Source organism: Leopardus geoffroyi, chromosome A1 (genome assembly GCF_018350155.1).
Source record: "Leopardus geoffroyi isolate Oge1 chromosome A1, O.geoffroyi_Oge1_pat1.0, whole genome shotgun sequence".
Taxonomy (NCBI): Eukaryota; Metazoa; Chordata; class Mammalia; order Carnivora; family Felidae; genus Leopardus; species Leopardus geoffroyi.
The window spans coordinates 225916234-225938944 of record NC_059326.1 but is presented as its reverse complement, the minus strand read 5'-3'; the positions used below and the strand labels follow the sequence as shown (position 1 = coordinate 225938944).

The window sequence follows — 22711 nt, the reverse complement described above, 5'->3', positions numbered from 1 at the left end:
CTCAGTCAGTTAAGAATCAGGCAAAGCTGACTTTGGCTCAGGTCATGATCTCACGGTTCATGAGATCAGCCCTGTGTCAGGCCCTGTACTGACAGCTCGGAGCCTGAAGCCTGCTTTGGATTCTGCGTCTCTGTCTCTGTCTTTGCCCCTCCCCCACTCACACTCCATCTCTCTCACTTACTGAAAAATAAACCTTAAATTTTTTTTTTAAAAGGAAAAAAGCAAAAACATGAGACCTTTGCTGTAACTTATTTACTAGAAATATTTTTGGTTAAGAGAAGGCAGACAGAATAAATTTATCTTTCACAAGATAAAAAGTATTTCTAAAGGGCGTCCGGGCTGGCTCAGTCGGTGAGGCATGCGATTCCTGATCTGAGTTTGAGCCCCCACACTGGCTGTAGCGACCACTTAAAAATAAAATCTTAAAAAAAAGTTCGAATCTTTTTTCTAGCAGAATAATTTTATCTTAGTATTCCAGATTTCCTGGGTTGCCTGAGCAGCTCAGTTGGTGGGGCGGCTGACTCTTGGTTTAGGCTCAGGTCGCGATCTTCTGGTTTGTGGGCTGGAGTCAGGCTTTGTGTGGAGCCTGCTTGGGATTCCCTCTCTCCGCCCCTCCCTTCTCATGCTATCAAAATAGACCTCAGTATTCTAGATTTCCCAAGGACACTCAAAGATGACATCTTAACCACCATTAATCAAAAATCTCTTAACAAATCCACCAACTAATCTACTTCATTTAATGTATTATAAAGTGACAGGTTTTTTATTTTTATTTTTTTGACCAACCAGTAATAAAAATAAGGCACCCCTGAACATGGATACTGAAAGAAGAAATAAAGAAAATGCTTTCTTTTACAAATCGCATATAACTTGAAAACAGACCTTCTCAGATTAATTTCTTCAACGATTTGCTTCAATGACTACAGACCTAAACCTCACCCTGGAACAAATGAAGCCAGGACGACACTGGTCCGCGTTTGGTGTGCAAAGGGACCTGTTTTTGTCGCACACACCGATGCCTTCTTAAACCTAAAGCATTTCCTGCTCACCTAGCTGTGAAGTCTGTGACCACACCCTGCTCCAGAGCGGTTTCCTTCACAAACTACGAACTCGCAAAGGGCTACCGGAATTAGACTTTTGCTTTCTGATTTGTGGCTTTAATCTGGGTTACTCAAAACAAGCCCGGAGGAAACTGTAGGACAAAGTTCTTCTATTATCTTATTGTCTGTGAGCGATAAAGGCGAAAAACACTGTATGATGACAGACAGGCTACGACTTACTTTGATAAGCACGGAGTAACCGTACAGAACTGCTGGTGAATCATTTTGTCGTACGCCAGAAACCAAGATTACATTGTATGTTAATCACACTAAAGTTAAAAAAATGTTCTTAAATGATAAATACTTCATCATGGAGAGAATAGGATCAATGCTATTCATCTCCTAACTGCAAACGCCTTTAGCAGACTATCGGGCTGGTGAAAACTCACTGATGCTCATGAAATATAATCTGACGGTCAGCTTTTCTTTATAATTGGTTTCTCTGAAACTTTTGGTCGCAAATTTGTAAGCGCCTTATTAAAGATTAAATGATGATGTATCAAAGATTAAAAGGTGATGCATTTAGGGGTGCCTGGGTGGCTCAGTCGGTTGAGCGTCCGACTTCGGCGCAGGTCATGGTCTCACAGTTCGTGGGTTCGAGCCTCGCATTGGGCTCTGCTGACAGCTCAGAGCCTGGAGCCTGCTTCGGATTCTGTGTCTCCCTCTCTCTTTGCCCCTCCCTCACTAGTTTTCTGTCTCTGTCTCTGTCTCTCAAAAATAAATAAAAACATTAAAAAAAATTTTTTTAAAGGTGATTCATTTTGGGGCGCCTGGGTGGCTCAGTTGGTTAAGCGTCCGACTTCGGCTCAGAGCATGATCTTGCAGTCTGTGGGTTCAAGCCCCACGTCGGGCTCTGTGCTGACAGCTCGGAGCCCGGAGCCTGTTTCAGATTCTGTGTCTCCCTCTCTCTCTCTGACCCTCCCCCATTCAAGCTCTGTCTCTCTCTGTCTCAAAAATAAATAAACATTAAAAAAAAATTTTTTTTAAAGGTGATTCATTTATATAATTTGTTTTATTAAGAGGAGTTTGCCAAAAATTTACTTGCGTACCTTCTTGAGCTTTTAATGCTTTCATCTTTTTAAAAAAATGTTTATTTTCGGGGCGCCTGGGTGGCGCAGTCGGTTAAGCGTCCGACTTCAGCCAGGTCACGATCTCGCGGTCCGTGAGTTCGAGCCCCGCGTCGGGCTCTGGGCTGATGGCTCAGAGCCTGGAGCCTGTTTCCGATTCTGTGTCTCTCTCTCTCTGCCCCTCCCCCGTTCATGCTCTGTCTCTCTCTGTCCCAAAAATAAATAAACGTTGAAAAAAATAAATAAATAAATAAAATAAAAAAATGTTTATTTTCGAGAAAAAAGAGAGAGAGAGAGAGAGAGAAAACAAACACAAGTGAGGGGCAGAGAGAGAGACAACAGAATCTGAAGCAAGTTCTAGGCTCTGAACTGTCAGCACAGAGCCTGATGTGGGGCTCAAACCCATGAACCGTTGAGATCATGACCTGAGCTGAAGTTGGATGCTCAACCGACTGAGCCACCCAGGCACCCCTCATTGTTTTATCTTACAATTTTGATGCTTTGAATATAGCTTTACTTTTCCCTAATCTCATTTGCTTTAATCAGACAATTATGCAATAAGCCAATGTCATATATTCTAAATAAGAGTGATTTATAGGGAATTTTTAAAGCTCATTTAGGGAACTAGATTAATTAGGGGCAGGGGAAATATATTAATAATAAAAAGCTTATATTTATTCTGAGAAATGCATGACAAAATCTTTTTTTTTCCTTATACGAGAAAATCTCAGAATGCTGATTCGATACTGATTAGGTTCTGATTTGCGATTAATTTTTTTCTTTCATCGATTATTCCAATGAACACTTGATTGCTTGGTTAGGATTTTTCAATCTTTTTCATTCAGCACAACCATAAAAATTTCCACTAACCAGTGATTCCAGGCAATAGGAAGATGGTCCCTAAACTAAACCTGGTGGGGTTTCCATGAGCACCTTGGGGATCTGGGGCTGAGCACAGCAGAAATTTGGAAAGCGAGTGACTGATGTTAGTAACTAGACTGATGTTGAAGACAGAGACAGAGGTAGCAAAAAAAAAAAAAAAAAAAAAAGAAATCAAATTAAAAGAAAAACGTAAGTGAAGAAAAGAAAAAATACGGAGGAAGACAAATGATATGAAAAAAGAAATATGTCAGTTGAAGAGGAGAGAAGCAAAGAACAGAAGGAACAGGGAAAGGGAAAACAGAAGAAAAACTTTTCCATGGAGGAGAAAAGAAGGAAAGGCAAAGCAAATGAAGAAAGACAGCTGCAGAAAGAAAGTGAAGAGTCAGAGAAGACGCACTCGCTGACCACGAAACGGGGAAGGGAAAGAAAAGGCAGGGCGCAGTGAAGGGTGCCATCCGGCAGACAGTGGTTCTTATCCCTGCCTCCTCCCCAAGATCCAGACCCCTTCCCGCGTCCAGTCGAGGGGCATGTGGGAAACCAGGCAGTCCCTTCCTTCAGTGATCCAAGTGAAACTCCTACCAAAACATGGTGATGACGGTGACTTCTCACACTCCCTGTCACCGATTCAGAAGTCAGAGTTGACAACAGGAATAAGGTAGGACTGTAAGGTTCTAATTAAGTTCTTTTCCAAAAGTAGAATGCTTCCAAGTCCTTAAGTATTTTCTTTTTTTAAGTTTCTGTATTAATTTTGAGAGAGAGAGAGAGAGAGAGAGAGAGAGAGAGGATTCCAAGCAGGCTCTGCTCTGTCAGCACACAGCCTGACGCAGGGCTTGAACTCTAGGACCAAGAGATCATGATCTGAGCCTAAATCAAGAGTCCCACACTTAACCCACTGCGCCACCCAGGCGCCCCCGAAGTCCTTAAGTATGAAGGGTCAGCTCAGCGCGTCCAAAATTTAATACTCAACACATACAACCAAAATCCTCATCATGAAGGATGGGGCAGACAGCAGGTGTCATAAGCAGTCAAGGCAAGGTGAACCATTCTCTCAAATCTTTACTATTCTCCCATGGATATGCAGGAAACCCTTCTGGGTTCTTGGACACTGGTATGGGAGGGAAAAGCGTAGTGTATCATTACAATGGGCTATACCAACTCCTGCAGAAGCACGTGTGTGTGTGTGGACACGCGTGTGTAAGAGAGAGAAACTGGGGGCAGGGGAGGGGAGATGTAGGAAGAAAGGAAAAGAGCACAGAAATGAGATGGGGAGGCAAGAGAGAGGAGCGAGGGATGGAATATGGTGGCAGGGGCTGCACCCTCTGTCCTAACACGGTGCACCAACTGTGGAGCGTCAAAGCAGCTCTCCATGGCATGATCACGTCACCCATGTCATGGCACCAGGGCACTCTTCACTCACCTAAGAGGACCTAACACCAGGTAAGGGGAAGGGGGAACGGAGACTGATGTTCCTGGTGCCCCTCGATCAGCCCAAGCGGTAAGGCTCCACCCCCAACCCTGACACCCTGGTGACACAGGTCATACCTTTCATGTACAGAAAGCTGTGGAAATAAGGCAGGGTGACACAGCTATACACAGAGTCCCGCCGGTAAGAAAGCTCATCGTCTGTATCAAACCGAGAATCAAAGTCCTCTTCGCTATCTTCAAACTGGACAAGGAGAAGAGAGAGAGAGCCAGTGGTGAGCAAAACAGAAAAAGCAACAAAAATGCCCAGCCATCGGTTGACATTGAACAAAACAGAAACTGACAAAGAGGCAACACGTGGATTCATACCATTACAACACCGGTGGTCATCAAAAGAATCTCCAAATACTGACTTTTAAGGTCGAATGGCCCACCCAATGGATACATAAAATGCGAGACAGACTTGAATCCAAAGGCTGTTCTAAAAACACTGCTGTTCAAGGGTATAATTTTAATCAAACCGTCCAAGAGTTAATTCCCTTTAAATTACTATGATAAAAATATCTTCAAGTCTTAGAAAATCAAGGGGGTATTTAATGTGCAGTCAATGGGGAAAATTAGAGTAAACTATAAATAAACCCACAAGTTGGAAAGAGCATATATAAGGACTAAACGGTCCTCCCTTACAACCCGCACAGGGTAGAACATCCCGTGGGGTGGACCGTGAAGCTACCGTAAAGGCCGCTTCTCCAGGATGCCCTTGGCAATTCTAGTTCTAATTCCGAGCGGGTCGTATTTCCCAACCTGCTGGGAAGCTAGGACAGACCCGGCTCAAGTTTCCACGGACAATGCCAGTTTCCTTAGGCTCCGGGCAAAACGCAAAATTGCAATTCCAGGCTCTGTTCAATTCAACCTACAACAGGCACCTCGAAGTTCCATTTGCTGATGCCACTGCTTTCGGCAAGAGAAAGGGGTTTGGGGAGCATCTTCAAGAGCCTGCCTTGGAAATCTTGGCTCGTCCTTCCAGGAGAGGGGGCACCCTGGGTGTGGACTGCAGACCTCCCCCTTCCCCCCACCGTGGTCCACACTCACCGAGGACTGCGCCCCTTCCGAGCTAAAGCGGTAGGCCCCGGAGCTGTTGTAGGTGCCCACGGAGCACCGGTAGTCCGGGGACCACTGGCTGCCGTACGAGTTGGAGAAGGTCACGCTGCTGCCCGAGGTGATGGCGCCGTCCTCGTAGTCGTCCTGGTCGTAGTCGTAGTCGCCGTCCGGGGAGGGGAGGCCCCCGCCGTTCTGGGGCAAGCAGTAGGTGGGCTCCCCTCCGGACGAGCCGCGCTCCGACGGGGCGAGGAGCACCGTGCTGTCCGCGCTGGGGCTCGTGGGCACCACCGTGTCGTTCATGTAGGGGTCCTCCTCCGAGGACTCGTCGCTGGTGCGGATGCCGCTGGTCCGCTGGTCCGAGTGGCCGCGCTCGCTGGGGTTGGGCGAATCCTTGAAGGCGTCGTCGTCCGCCTCGAAGCCCTCGTCCACCTCCTCCTCCGGGTAGGGCTGGCTGAAGTTGAAGCTGGGCTTCTCTGCGCACGCGCTCTCCGCGGGCGCCGCCGGCTCGCCCGAGAACTCGCTGCCCACCGACAGGGAGCGCTCGATGTTGCGGACGCACTCGTCGATCTCGTCGAAGTTGAGCGACTCCAGGAACTCCTGCGCCGCCCGGCACGCCTCGTCCTCCAGCCTCTTGAGCTCCTGGTCCCGCAGCTGCTGCAGCTTCTGCAGGGAGGCCTCGGTCAAGGACAGCTCCTGCCGCTCCTTCATGCGCTGCAGGTCCTCGATCTCCTTCTCCAGCCGGAGGATCTCCTCCACCTGCTTATTTTCCTTCTGCTTCTCCAGGTCACGGCGCAGCTCGGCCTCCCTCTGACTCTTCTGCAAGGCTTCCAGTTCTTGCTGCTTCCTCGCGGCTTCCTCCTGGGCCGAAGAAGAGGGAAGAGGTCAGCCAGGGTCACTGCGAGGAGGGCAAGCATCGTCCCTCCTTTGCAGTCAAGAAGCGTGAGGAGAGGTGGGTGTTAGGGGAAGACTGCGTGTGTGCCGCCCCCTCCAAGCTGATGCCCTGAAACCTCATCTTCAGTACCTCAGAATGTGTATTTGGAGACAGGGCTTTTATTTCTAAAGTTTATTTTGAGAGCGAGAGAGCGCGCGAGGGCACGCACAGGGGAGGGACAAAGAGAGAGGGAGAGGGAATCCCAGGCAGGCTCGGTGCTCTCGGCCAGGAGCCCCACGCAGGACTCGATCTCACCAACGGCAAGATCACGACCTGAGCAGAAATCAAGAGTCCGTCGCTTAACTCACTGAGCCCCCCAGCCGCCCCCCGAGAAACGGCTTTTAGAGAAGTGACGGAGTTAGAACAAGGCCATGAGGTGGTGACTGTCACCCAACGACCGGTGTCCTTATAGGAAGAGGAGACTGGGACACACCGAGACACCAGGGATGCACGCACACGAACGTAAGACCTCAGGAGGACACAGGGAGAAGGTGGCCGTGTGCAAGCCAAGGAGAAAGGCCTCAGAAGAAACCCAATCTGCTGATAACTTCCTCTTGGGTGTCTAGCCTTCACGATCGTGAGATAACCATTTCTGTTGTCGAATCCACGTAGGCTGTGGTATTTTGTTATGGCAGGACTAAGCAAACTAATACAGTCTTTATACTCGGTTGTAATGGGTTGCATCATAAAGATCTCCTTGAAAATTCTTCTTGTGGCTTTATACTTTATTTTAGCTTCAAATCCTTGATTCAGAGTGTTTGACGCGGGAAGGAAACGGGTAGACGAGAGGCCGCGTGGTCGTGGCACTCTTTACCTGTTGGGCGCGGAGCTCAGCTTCTCTTCGAGCCCTCTCTCTTTCTCTAAAAACAGTAAAAAAAAAAAAAAAAAAAAAAGTGAAAATAAACCGAAGCAGAGAAAACAACCTAGAAGCACTTTTCAGAGAGAGCCAACTTTTTAAAAAAATGCTTTGCTCAAGACAACTTAAAAAGAAGGAAGGAGGGGACCCTTATCCTTTGGTAAATTACTCACTCTGTGCATGAGTAAGAACGCACAGAAGTCAGCTGTCAATGCTACCGAGGAATTTTATCCCCAAGCCGCCAAGAGGTAATGTTTCAAATAGATGGTTCTGCAGCATCCATTGGGAATTCTTGCTGCAAGAATAGATATTGACTTTAAAACTCAAAAGGCGCCCTCCTCATCCGAGCAAGAAAGCCACCATACCTCTCCTCTTCCTCCCGTTTCCTCTGTTCCTCTTCCTCCCGTTTCCTCTTTTCTTCCTCCTCCCGTTTTTCCGCCAGCAGCTGTCTGTAAACTCTCCGAGCGATCTGACCTCGGAGTTGCTTCTGCAAAACTATGGCTGCTTTTTTCAGGTGCAAAAATCTCTTCCTCAGAAGGAACGCTCTGTAATTCTTCTGTATGGTCACCACGCAATAAAGGACCTTTCTGTATTGCTTCCTGAAAATGAACACAGAGCAGCACAACAGAATTGTTGAGGTAACGAGGCTCCGAGCTCTCCAGAGGAGTTTACGTTAATGCTACAAGACAAAAGAACGGGGCCTATTTGGAAAGTCTCATTATAGAGACGGGAGTGAACAGGAGGCCCCTTTGGACAAAACAGAAGAAAAACAAAAGAATAATAACAAACAAAGCTAAAGTAAGAACCCTATCATTGTCTTGGCTAAATAAACCCATAACCCCTAATGCTGACTCTGAATGGTCTTGGCAGAAGTTGGGTTGTAAACAGGACCAAAAGAGATTTGATATGGTCTCCTGTTCCCATGATGGGGGCAGGGGGAAGGGGTGGTAAAATGCCACAGCAGGATGGTTTTGTCCTTCAGAAAATGTCACGGCATGGGGTTTCATGTGGCGCTCAGGTCGGCAGAGATGGACAGAACTCAAGTGCACCAGACCAGAAGCTGCCTCACTGGGCAAACACTGGAGAGCGGGCCTCTGTGGACACGATGAGATAATAGCAAAGTCCAAACAACCAGACCGCCCGCAGCTTCCATACACGATACAGAGGAACTGGGTAAACGATTTAAATATCTCAGCACTGTCCTCTCCTGCCATGGCTCTAATGGAGACACCAGAAGGCCCCTTTCCTACTTTCCGTCCAGGTCAAGCCAACTGGGCATCTGGCATCGCTAGTTACGAGCACTGACCCGAGACTCTCCATAGCCTGGTCCTAACCTCCATCCAGGTCTACTGTAAATGAAAGCAAATGACAGGGGCTGCCCCGCCCGGGGACACATAGTATGGAAGCCCTCCTCTTGGCGCTTGATGGCCTCTCCCCTCCCCTTACCGTGCTAAGTAGCCCAAGATGTGGGCCCGGATCACCATGGCTGCCCTTGTAACTTCCTCCTCCCGCTGCTTCTCCAGTTTCTGCTCCAGGGATTCTCGGAGGAAGACCTGCCCGAGGGAAAGTGACACATCAGAAGCAAAGAACATGGCTGGTAAAAGGAGATTCTTTCTGGGTCAGAGATCTCTTGGGCAGGTAAGGCTTTCTTCTCTCTCCATAAGTTTGCTCCAAACACACAGCCGTGCATTCTAGAACTCAAACTCCAGTGCTTCTCAAACTCCCCTTGGGGAAGGGCTGCTTTGTTTTGTCAACTTTCCCTCTGTCATGTACTAAGACATTTGTAAAATATAGTAAAAATATGTTATTAGAAAGAAAAAGCAAAAATATGGAAAAGTCCCATTTTGGGGGGTTATTATTAGATTCAATAGTCATAATGGAGTTGCCATTAAAGTTTATAATCACTTATCTCATCATGGGGCAAATAGTTCATGAACCAGCACCAGTCCTACACGAAGTGTAAGTCACAAGAAATCTAGAGAGACACCCTGTGTTAAAAAAAGGAAAGAGGGGCGCCTGGGTGGTTCAGTTGGCTAAGCATCCAACTTTGGCTCAGGTCCTGATCTCATGGTTCGTGGACTCGAGCCCTGCATTGGGCTCTGTGCTGGCAGCACGGAGCCTGCTTGGGATTCTCTCTCCCCATCTCTCTGCCCCCCCTCCGCTCGCACTAGCTGTCTCAAAAGAAAGAAACTTAACAAATAAATAAATAGCTTTATTTAAAAAAATTGAAGACTGAGTTTGAAATTAGAATGGCACCATTTCCACCCCGTCTCAGTTTGGCCATCACAAGAATACCAGAATTGAGACTACAAAGATCGTAGCTATTGGCTGGCCTGTATCTGGGAACAGACACCTGAATCCCACACTCATGACATAAGGGAAGTGTATCTAATTACTGGCATTGTATCAGAATTCCCACGATTTGAAAAGATGTGAACATATTAAGACCCTCCCTCAATCAAGGTAGCTTTTAATTTTTTTTTTTTCAACGTTTATTCATTTTTGGGACAGAGAGAGACAGAGCATGAACGCGGGAGGGGCAGAGAGAGAGGGAGACACAGAATCGGAAACAGGCTCCAGGCTCTGAGCCATCAACCCAGAGCCCGACGCGGGGCTCGAACTCACGGACCGCAAGATCGTGACCTGGCTGAAGTCGGACGCTTAACTGACTGCGCCACCCAGGCGCCCCTCAAGGTAGCTTTTAATTGTGTAATTTCAGAATTACTGCATGCATAAGACATTCTGAATCATTCCCTAGAAAAACTAGGTGCCACGTTTTCATGCTCCTCTATTAACAGCGTGGAAACATTTTGGCGGCAGTGGGCAGGGGGCTAAATGACACTCTCTCTCATGATGTTTTTTTTTTTTAATTTTTTTTTTTTTTCAACGTTTATTTATTTTTGGGACAGAGAGAGACAGAGTATGAACGGGGGAGGGGCAGAGAGAGAGGGAGACACAGAATCGGAAACAGGCTCCAGGCTCTGAGCCATCAACCCAGAGCCCGACGCGGGGCTCGAACTCACGGACCGCAAGATCGTGACCTGGCTGAAGTCGGACGCTTAACCGACTGCGCCACCCAGGCGCCCCTCTCTCATGATGTTTTGATTTATGCTCCGGTGAGTCATTCTAGCCTATAATGATGCATTATGTTTTCTTAATAGCACATTTCCCCAGACTCTCTGTTCTGTCTCTCCTGACATGTGGGCCAAAAAGCAAATAAAGATTCCTACCACCACGTGACTCACAGAAGCTTTACTTACTCCCACTCTGGATTCCCGAGCACTTGGCAAAACTCTACCACAAACAATTCTCCTAGAAAAGTGTTTCACGGAACCCTCTTCCTATAATTGCAATGATACGCTCGGTTGATGCATGAAGAGACTACATCTTTGGCAAAAGAAAAAAAAGAAAAGGACAGAAGCTACAAGTATAAGGCTTATTTATTTTTAACATTTTTATTTTTGAGAAACAGAGCATGAGTTGGGGAGGGGCAGAGAGAGAGAGAGAGAGAGAGAGAGAGAGAGAGAATCTGAAGCAGGCTTCAGGCTCTGAGCTGTCAGCACCAAGCCCAACTCAGGGCTCGAACTCATGAACTGTGAGATCATGATCTGTGTCGAAGGCAAATACTTAACTGACTGAGCCACCCAGGCACCCCAGCTTATTTTTTTTAATAAAAAGTTTTCAGAAATAGGAATCTGTTTATCAAAACCATGGATTAGAAGTAGTTTTCATCAAGACTAGACTTGAAATATTTTGACTTCTTTGAGACTATTTTTTCAATATGAAAGATCTTCCTCTAATGCTGCTGCTTTGATGAGCATTTAAAAGTAAGAAAGTCGGGCTGCCTGGCTGGTTCAGTCGGTTGAGCGTCCGGCTTCGGCTCAGGTCATGATCTCACGGTCTGTGAGTTCGAGCCCCGTGTCAGGCTGTGCTGACAGCTCAGAGCCTGGAGCCTGTTTCGGATTCTGTGTCTCCTCTCTCTGACCCTCCCCTGCTCGTGCTCTGTCTCTCTCAAAAATAAATAAACATTAAAAAAAATTTTTTTTTTAAAGTAAGAAAGTCAAATCTTGGGGAAGCATGGTAGTGGGGAAGCTATGATGAAACAAGTGTCAGTTCTAATGAGCAATATATTTGTTCCATGAGCAAATAGAAAGTTTTATGAAGGAAAGAGTGTCCCACACCTTATCAGAAGTCTACGGAATGCCTCGGCTTGAATTACAACCAGAGAAATACCTGCTTTAGTGTTAAGGTTCGCGCCCATCACAAAGAGCTCTCTGCTCTGCCTACTAAATTTACTTCCACATCTTTTTCTAAACTTTCTTTCACTAACCTCAAGGACAAACAGAGCAAATTCCTTCTAGAGACCCAACTCAGCTTCATTAAGAACGTCCACCCCTGGGCGCCTGGGTGGCTCAACTGGTTAAGTGTCCTACTCAGGTCGAGATCTCACAGTTCATGGGGTCAAGCCCTACGTCAGGCTCTGGGCCGACAGCGTAGCGCCTGCTTGAGATTCTCTCTCTGCCGCTCTCCCGCTCATGCTCACTTTCTCTCTCTCAAAATACATAAAAAAAGATTAAAAAGAACATCCAGTCTGAATTTCTGCAACGACACACAGAAAGTCACATCACTTTTCCCGGCGCAGTGGTGACCTGCTGTCACGTCCCCGCCTTCCTGGAATACGGCCAAGATGGAGTCGGCACGACCCAGCTGCTATGAACAGACGTGCTGCCCTCGCCAGGCCCTGTCAAGCGGCTTAGGAAAGGGCAGTGCCCACTCCAGGGACTGCTCAGCTGAACTCGACTCATATACCAACAAGCTCCTGTGGCTTTTTTTTTCATCCTTATCCTCATAGCTCGAGAGCCTAAGGATGATTCTAGTAAGATGTCTATAAAAATAACCTCTTGCGGGCTCTATTACCAAAGAATAAAGGGGAAAAGGTCTGGCAACGTAGTCCAAGTGGTCAGAGAACTGAAACGTGTCAGAATCACAAGGCAGCGAAATCCAAACCAGGTCACCCTCCCCTCAGCCTCTCGGTGGGGACACACCTGGGAATCCCCCGCACGGGCTGTTCACCGGGGGGGTTCAGGCGGGACTCTCCCCTTTAGGACGAACACTTCCCCAGCCGATATGAATCCTTGCCTTCCAAGAACTAAATGTGTTTTATGTAAGCCAACTAATTCAGACCTGGTGCCACGTTAACTTTGCTGACTACAGTACTGTCCCCCCCCCCCCTTTTCCCTCTGTCACGTACGATGGAAATTTCTTTACCAGAAGACCCAGATGGTCATAGTTTCAAGGCTTTCAATACAAAGGCCTGGCAGCAACAACAACCAAAACACATACTGGTGTATAATTAAGTCAAGCACTGGTCGAGGTCAAAGCTATTTAGTGGACACAATCGCAACGCTCTAATGTTTACATTTACTTCCCAGTGTTTCTGTGAATGGTCACGCTTCCGTCCTACTTCTACTTCCAATGTGTCGCCAATTAAAATGTAACTTCCCTTTAAAGATCTCCTCCTCTGCAATGCTTCCCTGAGCACTTCAGTCCACGGGGAGCCCTCTCCTGAAGAAGCTGTGTCTTTATTCCTAGAGGCGATGATACCATATGGCTTATCGTTTGGACATGCATGTCTTCTCTCCCAGCAACGCAGTAACCTGGAGGGCAATGCCCCTGTCATTGTGTCTGTGCATCCCCTGGGCTATGCCTGGCCCCAAGCCTTGCTTGGGCCTGATTTTCATAATGTAATTGTAGGTGAAGCTGGACTGGTCCTTGAGAGCTCCAAGAGGTATTATGTGAGACATCACGATCTCTGCTGTTACTCCACTGTATAAGGCAGCAGCACAGGGGGAATACATCAGTTGATCGAGAATGCAGGATGTTTGTGATTGAAAAATGTCAGAGCAGATTCACATAGTGTTGCCAAGAACTCCACTTGAACCGTCTTATCTAGAAAGTTTCCCCCCGGGTGGCTAAATGGGGAATTTCCTCGTTCCATCCCTCACAGATTTTTAGCACTTGACAGATCACTGACTGAGCTCCTAGTAAGGGCACTGTGAAGAAAACACACAATTAAGACTACATTCTCTACTGGGGATTGTAGAGAAGGCAACAGGCGATGCCAAGATGGCACGAGAGCACGTCAAGGGTCACGGTGGGACTGAGGTAGAGAGGAGGGAGCTTGACTTGGTCTGGGGGGGGGGTGTTTTTCATGCGGGGTTCAATGGAGAACATCAAAGTCCATATCTAAGCTGAGACTGGAAGGCTGGGTTAGCTAAATGGGTGGGATGGAGCGGGGAAGGAATAGAATTCCAGGTAGAGAGACCTAGAAACCTGTGAGGACACATCCTAAGGTGACCCCAGTGAGTTATACCCCTGTTTAATCCTGCAAATGTGGGTGGCACCTCCTGAGACTTCCTTCTAGCAAACAGGATACAGAAAAGGTGATGGGATGTCACTTCTGTGAATGTGTTAACTATGTAAGACTCCCTCGGACGAGACTACAGCGAGATTCCCCTGCTGGCCTTGAAGAAGTCAGCTGCCATGTTGCCAGAGGGCGCTGGAGGGATCACATGGTAACTGTTGGGGGCTTCTAGGAGGCAAGAGCAGCCCTAGGGGGCAGCCAGCAAGAACAGGGACCTTAGTCCTACAACCGCAAGTAACTAGACTGTGGCCCCACGTGAGCTGGGAAGAGGACCCGAGCTCCAGAAGGGAATGCAGCCCGGGAGACCCCGACCGGGGACCTAGCTGAGCCACACCTGGGCGTGGGACCCATGACACTGTGAGATAATGGACGTGTGTGGTTCAAGTGACGGGGTTAGTGGTAGTTTGTTACACGGCAACAGATAATTAGCAGAATACCTCTGCCTGCCATCTCTGACCGGTTAGGTGTCTGGATCTTAAATCCCTGGCAAGGAGGACGTTCCTCGAGAGTAGAAGAGTTAGGTCCATCCTACACTTTCCCTTGCTGAGGGTCCCCAGATGAAGCCTCCGTACTTGTCGCTGAGGTTATGGACTGAATGTCTGTGCCCTCTCCATCCCCCAACACGATGGGATTTGGAGGGAGGACGTCTAGGAAGTAAGTAGGTTTGGATGAGGTCAGGAGGGTGGGGCCCCATGATGGGATTGGTGCCCCAGTAGAAGAGGGCGAGAAGCCAGAGCTCTCTCCATGTGAGGACACAGGAAGAGGGCCCTCACCAGAACCCGAACTCACTGGCACCCTGCTCTCAGACGTCCAGCCTCCAAAGCTGTGGTAAATACATGTCTGTTTTTTAAGTCAGTGGTATTTTGTTACAACAGCCCGAATGGACCAGGACAATCAATCATTCTCCTTCCCCCACTCCCACCCTTTTTTTTTTTTTTAATGTTTACTTATTTTTGAGAGAGAGAGACAGCGCAAGTGGGGGAGGGGCCGAGAGAGAGAGAAGGGAACAGAGACTCTGAAACAGGCTCTGTGCTGAGAGCAGAGAGCCCGACGCGGGGCTCAAACTCACAAACTGCGAGATCACGACTGGAGCCCAAGCTGGAAGTTTCATCACCTGAGCCACTCAGGTGCCCTCCCTTTTCTTAAACAAAGATTTTTTGGCTAAAAAGAATGTCACAGGGGGCACCTGGGTGGCTCAGTCAGTTTGGTGTCTGACTCTTGATTTTGGCTTGGTTAATGATCTTGTGGCTTGAGCCCTGCACAGGGCTCTGCGCTGTCCCACAGGGAGCCTGACTGAGATTCTCACCCTCCCTCTCTCTGCCCCTCCCTCGCTTGCGATCTCAAAAATAAATGAACATTAAGAGGCGCCTGGGTGGCTCAGGGGGTTAAGCGTCCGACTCCAGTTCAGGTCAGGATCTCGCCGTTTGTGGGTTCGAGCCCTGCATCAGGCTCTGTGCTGACAGCTGGAGCCTGGAGCCTGCTTTGGGTTCTGCGTCTCCCTGTCTCTGTGTCCCACCCCTGCTCATGCCCTGTCTCTCCCTCTCCCAAAAATAAACATTAAAAAAAAATTAATGAACATAAAAAAAAAAAACCCAAAACAAACAACGTATAGGAGTAGAAACTTTAACATACTTTCCTGGTGCTACACAGCCTCTCGGGTCAGGTCGATCAGACAGGAGGACCACATCTTACCTTTGACGACATGCATATAGTCAAAGGTCGAACCCCCCAGCAGCCTGCCTTTCTGGGCCCCGAGTCACATCTCTGTCCTCCCCGTGTGATGGGGCCCATGAGCAGAGTGAGGAAACAGGAACAGAAAGGTAAATGAGGTTTCTGGCAGTTCCCGAATACAGGGAGAACAGGTCACACCGCCGATTTTACGGCTAATTTTTGCCATCGGGGCCGAACTGCCTGCCGTTCAGCTCCTGTCTGGAATAAGGGGTCAAGGCCCCACGTCAGCCACACCAGCACGTTCAGAAAATGGACTTCTCTTGGTTTTCTGGACCGGATTTGTGTCAGCCCGATGGGATTTCAGACTGCCGGCTGGTCTCCCGCACGACGGCTCCTGGGGTGTCAGGACAGCATTCAGCAGCGGAATTATCAACAGTTACCAGGGTCTGGGGGCTCCGTTCCTGGAAGTCAGAGCCCAGCATCTCATGGCACTGAACTGCTCATCGGCCAAAACTGGCCAACTGACTGCCTGAATGAAAACACACGCCTATGCACTCAGGAGCCGATGTTCCAGAAAACGGAGTTCCTAGAAAGCCAAGGACTTCAGATAAAATATTAACCATCCGGGGGACAAGAGGATGGAAGTATGGCAGCGTATCTCCCCCAGGTCAAAACGTAGTTGGTCAGGGGCGCCTGGGTGGTGCAGTCGGTTAAGCGTCCGACTTCAGCCAGGTCACGATCTCGCGGTCCGTGGGTTCGAGCCCCGCGTCGGGCTCTGGGCTGATGGCTCAGAGCCTGGAGCCTGTTTCCAGTTCTGTGTCTCCCTCTCTCTCTGCCCCTCCCCCGTTCATGCTCTGTCTCTCTCTGTCCCAAAAATAAATAAACGTTGAAAAAAAAAAAAATTAAAAAAAAAAAAAAAAAACGTAGTTGGTCAGCAGGGGCACAGAACAGGTGCTCAGGAGTTTGGGGGCATGATCGTGCTTTCTCTGCGACCTCACCTTGGTCTTCCCCAGCTGCCACTCGCTGTTGGACGAATCGTAGAGCTGCAGCAGGGCCGTGCACTTCCCCCGGATGTCCTCGGGCACGGCCACGTTCCTCATCAGCACTTTATACCTGCAACAGAAACACGCCCGGCGTCACCTTCCTACGACGGCTCTCTTCCCGGCCCCTCGGAAAAGAAAGAGCATCTATTCGGCCCTGCCTTGCCTTTTGTAAAAATCCTGGAAGGGCCTTCGGACCGCATACCCGGCTTTCCGGATCCTCACCGTCTCCAGCATCCCCGAGTATCGCAGCTGGTTTAGCACAACCGCCTGGTCAAACTGGTCTGGCATCTGAAACATGCGAGACGGGGACGCGTTAACGAGGCCACCCCGTCACCGTTTTGCACACACAGATCCAGACACACACACACACACACACACACGGAACCTGCACAAAAATACAGACTAGAAAGTGAACCCCACCCCCAGGTACCCATCACCTGGCTTCAAGAGCACCACCTTGTCAATCCTGCCCGTTCCCTCCACGAGCCCTTACTCCCCGCCCTTGACTTCTCTGAAGTCCTAGACTTCACATCCTGTCATCGATAAATACGGTCAATACCATTTCTTTAAACTTTTTTTTTTTTTTTTTTTTTCAACGTTTATTTATTTTTGGGACAGAGAGAGACAGAGCATGAACGGGGGAGGGGCAGAGAGAGAGGGAGACACAGAATCGGAAACAGGCTCCAGGCTCTGAGCCATCAGCCCAGAGCCCGACGCGGGGCTCGAACTCACGGACCGCGAGATCGTGACCTGGCTGAAGTCGGACGCTTAACCGACTGCGCCACCCAGGCGCCCCGATACCATTTCTTAACATAACCACGACACCATTGTATCTTAACAGAGACCGATAACTTCCTGGTATTAATATCCACGTGCAAATCTCCGTTTTAACTATCATAAAACATACCACCATGTTTCATACTGCTTTTCAAAGAACCTAAAGTGTCATCCAGATGTGACTTTATTTACGTTTTGAACTTCATTTTCAAGGCACTGAAAGGGATTTTTTTCGCCAGAGAATATAGTGACCCAGTGAGGGGCTGAGGGAGGGGTGGGTGAGGTTGGGGGTGGGGAGTGGGGAGAAAGAGAGTGCGCCAGTGGACCAAAGAGACAAAAATGAAAAAGAATTGTAATTTTCTCGGTACCTAGTCAAATACTCCATTTATTCAGGGTTCTTCACGATGCTCACTCGGTAAATTAATCCCAGAAAATGCAAACCAAACACAAAAATCAGACCAAGACTTAATGTTCTGAAATGTATTCTCCTATCCACTCAAGTTACCAAACAAACTGGCAGTGAAGACAGGACAATAGTCTTTCAGAGTAAAGCCCGAAAGTAGGCCATTTCCCACTTACGGCCTTTTGGGCAGTGATTTGTTTTTCAATCTAAACAGCCGTCCCCTTTAATTAATTTGTATTTTGTTATCCTACACAACTGTGAACAAAGTGACTGAAAACCAGGGCCAGAGAATGTAAGTATATTGTTACAAAGTGCAGAAAGGAGAAAAAAAAAGAGAAAGGAAAGTGACTGAAATTTGCGATCCCCATAAAGGCAGTCATTAACACAAATTTAGGCTTAAAGCCATGTTATCCTGTACACTTCCCAAACTAGCTAAGAATAAATGTGAAGAATGTTCTGCAAATCTCCCCTACGGCTTTTGATGGAACAGCCTGCCATCATCTCCAGCAGGCTGACTTCTCTTATATTTAATTTAGTTTCTTCTACAAACAATGTGGTCAACTTGTCTTTACTCAGCAGTATTCTGGCCGAGTACAGCCAATAAGTTAGGGCAAACGTCCAAAAAATTGTGGCTCACTAGTTTTTCGTCTTCGTTACTTAAACATTCTTAGAAAAGAAAAACATAAAAATACAAAAACAAAATTAAATTACCCTTGGTTACTCTTACACCCATCGTTACGTTTAAAAAAAAAAAAAAAACAAGAATGGAGAGAGGCAACAGTTCTGGAAGTATTTGGTTAAAATGCTTCTGTTATATATATTTGGGAATATAATTTGAGCAGTTGCAATGCACGAAGATTAGCATAGAGCTAAAATTAAAAAGCACGGAATAATGCATCAGACTTAGTCAACTTTGTTAAATTCGTAGTCAAAGACACCTACTAATTTAATATTTAATCACGCGACGCTCAAAGACTTTTCTCGATCCCTCTCTCAAGCTCTCCCCACTCCTGACCCATACTGTTTCTCCTCGCTTCTTGTCTTCCCATCCCCATTTAACAAAGTCCACACGATTCCTTAGCTCGGCACCAGTTCCTAGAACGTCCTAAAAAAATATCACAAAAGTGACGCCCCATCCAGAAAGTTCGGCCACACTCACCATCTTCAGCCTCTCCGAGGAACATTCCACCTTCAGCTTGGCTCTCGGGCCAAAATTCATATGGAAACCGACTGCCACACTGACCTTTCCGCCACAGCTAAAGACACTGAACAATAATGAACACCATTCCTGTGCTTTAAAAAGTGCTCGGTCGCCATGACAACCCCTTCCATTCTGGGGCTAATTAGTGTGGTGTGGTTGTAGGATTTCATACAGCCCAGGGAGGGAGGGAGCCACCAGGAGCGGCCACTCTTTCCAGGCTCCCAGCGCGATTGTGTTTCTGCCCCTTTCCTCGTAATTTAACCAGGGAAGGGGGGACCCACAGGCAGATTGTCGCCACGGGCAACCCACACAGCAATCGCGAGGAGGGGGTAAGCCTGCATTTCCACTGCTTCTCTTTTTAGTTTCAGCGTCCTTCCCAGGGGAATTTAATGCTCAAAGATGACACAGCTGGGGGCTGGACAAATCACAACTTAAAGGCATGTTCCTTTCAAAACTTCACCAGTGCACATTGGTCTTTGCTGGTAACTAATTTCCCAGAACCAGAGTCCTTGCTGACAGAGACTGCCTGCAAAGTACGAAACGGGGAAGTTTGGGTGGCAACCCATAACATGGGCTTTGGAAGGAACAGCTATAAAGCAGGAAACCAGCTGGTCTTTAAACACCTGTTATGTGCATGGTTCCATGAATCACGCTCGAGGAAGATTAAAAAAGTGGGGCTAGATGATTTATTTTTCCCTTTAATCAACATCCCCCACCACAGTGGTGCATTTGTTACGGCTGATGAATCCGCACTGACACCTCATCACCAGCTAGGGTCCCCAGTTTACATCACAGGGCTTAGTCTTGTGCATTCAAAGGGTTTTGATGTGTAAGGACATACACCCGCCATTAGAGGATGATGCAGAATAGCTTCTCTGCCCTGTAAGTCCTCTGTGCTTCACCTACTCATCTCTACCCCTCCCAAACCCCGGGCATACACTAATCTTCTCACTGTCTCCGTAACTGTTGTTAAACATTTAACTTTATTATTTTTTTCTTATTGTTTTTTAAATATAACTTACGTCAACTCGGCTAACATACAACGTATACAGTGTGCTCTTGGTTTCGGGGGTAGATTCCCATGATTCATCGCTTCCATACAACACCCAGTGCTCATCCCAACAAATGCCCTCCACAATGCCCATCCCCCCTTCTCCTCTCTCTCCCGCATCCCCCCCATCGACCGTCAGTTTGTTCTCTGTAGTTAAGAGTCTCTTATGGTTGGCCCCCCCTCTCTGTTCGAAAACTATCATTTGATTTTTAAAAAAGCAGTTCTAGAGGGTGCCTGGCTTGCTCCGTTGGTTGAGTGTCTGAGTTTGGCTCAGGTCATGATCTCACAGTTCGTGAGTTCAAGCCCCACACGGGGCTCACTGCTGTCAGCAGAGCCTGCTTCAGATCCTCTGTCCCCCTCTCTCTCTGCCCCTCACCAACGCTCTCTCTCTTTCAAAAATAAATGATTATTAAAAAAAAAAAAAAGTAGTTTTAGGTTCACAGCAATTGAGAGGAAGTTACAGAGACTTCCCTTAGGCCCCTGTCCACACACACATAGCCTCACAGGGCCTGGATTCTGCTTCCCAGGACCCTTAAACTTGGAAGGGTGCTATGTATGCCAATCCTCAACTCCTCATAAAATAGAAAGCTTAATATGAAACCATATCAAAAATTGAAATTAAGTTCCTTGGGAACACAGAAGAAAGAAAAGCATGAGGGGCTACAGGTAGCACATAATTGGAACCCAGGTCTGACCCAGAGTTTGGGCTCAGACAGCTTCTAGTCATTCACCCCTGCAGGGGAAGGGGCGGTCCTCACAGGAGGCAGAACCATAGCTAAGAGGCAGAAAGAGAAGCCGCATGGCCAGTAGGCAGGCTGGGACAGAGGGGGGGCGCAGTGGAGCCGGGCTGCTGTGCTTCCTGCGTCCAACGTCGATGGCAATGGTTTTTAAGATAAGGGGCCAGTGGAGGCTTAGAGCACGAGATGAATGCGGTCAGACCCAGGTGTAGAAGGATCCCTTCGCGGGCAGCGGCAAAACCGGAAACAAGACCAGACGGGTCGCCAAGTTATGTTTCGTGCACATCACAAAATATCATGCAGCCATTAGATACAAGACCCAGTGACAGATGTACCAGTTGACTCTTTGTCCTTTTTGCAAGGTTGAGAAGCGATGCACAGAAGTATGTATACGATGACCTCACCACCACAACAAAAAACAACCCAAAACCAAAAAAACCAAAACCCCTATTTATTAGGTGCCCATGATTACGCAGGCACACCTCACTTTATCCTGCTTCGCAGGTACTGTGTTGTGTTGTTTTTTTTTTTTTTTAAAACAAATTGAAAGCTTGTGGCAAAGCTGTATCAAATCTGTCGGCACCCTTTTTCCAATAGTATTTGCTCACTTTGTCTCTGTGGCCCGTTTTGGGAATTCTTGCGATATTTCAAACTTTTTCGTTGCGATGATTATGACTTGCTCCGAGCTCAGATGATGCTTTGCATTTTTTTCTTTTTTAGCAATAAGGCATTTTTAAATTAAGATAAATACACTCCCCCCCCCATTTGTCTATTTTCCTTTTCTTTATTGCACACTCAATAGACTACAGTATAGTATAAACCTAACTTTTCTTTTTTTTTTTTTAATTTTTTTTTTTTCAACGTTTATTTATTTTTGGGACAGAGAGAGACAGAGCATGAACGGGGGAGGGGCAGAGAAAGAGGGAGACACAGAATCGGAAACAGGCTCCAGGCTCTGAGCCATCAGCCCAGAGCCTGACGCGGGGCTCGAACTCCCGGACCGCGAGATCGTGACCTGGCTGAAGTCGGACGCTTAACCGACTGCGCCACCCAGGCGCCCCTAAACCTAACTTTTCTATGCACTGGGACACCAAAAAATTCATTTGGTTCGGTTTTCGTGACGTTCACTTGACTGCAGTGGTCTGGAACCAAAACTGCAGTATCTCTGAGGTATTCCTGCCTAAGTCTAGATACCACACGTGCAGAAGAGCACAGGAAGACACATGCTAGCTCGTTACCTAGTAGGGGGCTTATGGGTGCCGGGAAGAAAGACTGCTAAGAAAAGAGAGAATGAAAAAGTTGGGCTGCACTGGAAGAAGGAAATAGCCACATATATACAATATGACTATTTTTCTACATGGCTATAGGTTTTTGAAGATATTCAATGAATAGTATATATTTTTTTTACAAGGTAAAAACCCAGATATCGAGTAGAATCTAGAAGTCCTGCATGGAATAGAGCGAAGAAGGGAAAGAGAAACAGGGAGACCCAAGTGTGAAGCTACTGGAAGGATACTTTAAAGCAGAAACAACCTAAATGTCCATCAACAAATGAATGGATAAGGGTGCTTGGCTGGCTCAGTTGGTACAGCATGTGACTCTTGATCTTGGGGTTGTGAATTTGAGCCCCACGTAGGGTGTAGATTACTTTAAAAAATATTAAAACAAACCCCAAGTGAATGGATAAACACAATATAGTACATCTATTCACACAACGGCATATTATTTGGCCATAAAAAGGAATGAAGCCCCAATACGGGCTATATGAACCGTTAGAACTTTATACTAAGTGGAAGAAGCCAGTCACAAGAGAGCATGTGCACATTATTGGATTCCATTCATGTGACATGTCCAGAAAGGTAACTCTGCAGAGACAGAATAGAGGGTGTTTAGGGCTGGTGGAAACGGTGGGGGCAGGGGGGAGCAGGGGGAGCAGGGGGGGCAGGGGGAGCAGAGGGAGGGGATAGCCAATGGTAGGAGGTTTCCTTGTGAGGTGATGGAAAAGTTCTAACACGGCAGTGATGGTTGCACTTATCCACGAATAT

The 22711-nt window shown here is 47.5% G+C and overlaps 1 protein-coding gene across 5 annotated transcripts in view; it reads right to left on the bottom strand.

Annotated features, from left to right (window-relative positions):
* The window catches only part of MYO10 (myosin X), a 230219-nt gene that overhangs the window by 25451 nt on the left and 182057 nt on the right, over window positions 1-22711 (bottom strand). For 4 of the 5 annotated variants that reach the window (XM_045441547.1, XM_045441574.1, XM_045441564.1 and 1 more), the window contains 7 exons: window positions 16661-16785; window positions 16453-16567; window positions 8806-8912; window positions 7725-7958; window positions 7318-7363; window positions 5564-6430; window positions 4592-4715 (listed from right to left, as the gene is read on the bottom strand). In XM_045441547.1, the coding sequence (XP_045297503.1) occupies window positions 4592-4715; window positions 5564-6430; window positions 7318-7363; window positions 7725-7958; window positions 8806-8912; window positions 16453-16567; window positions 16661-16785 (1618 nt within the window). Of the gene's footprint in view, window positions 1-4591; window positions 4716-5563; window positions 6431-7317; window positions 7367-7724; window positions 7959-8805; window positions 8913-16452; window positions 16568-16660; window positions 16786-22711 lie in introns of all 5 variants that reach the window. The other variant, XM_045441556.1, reaches the window with a different exon arrangement.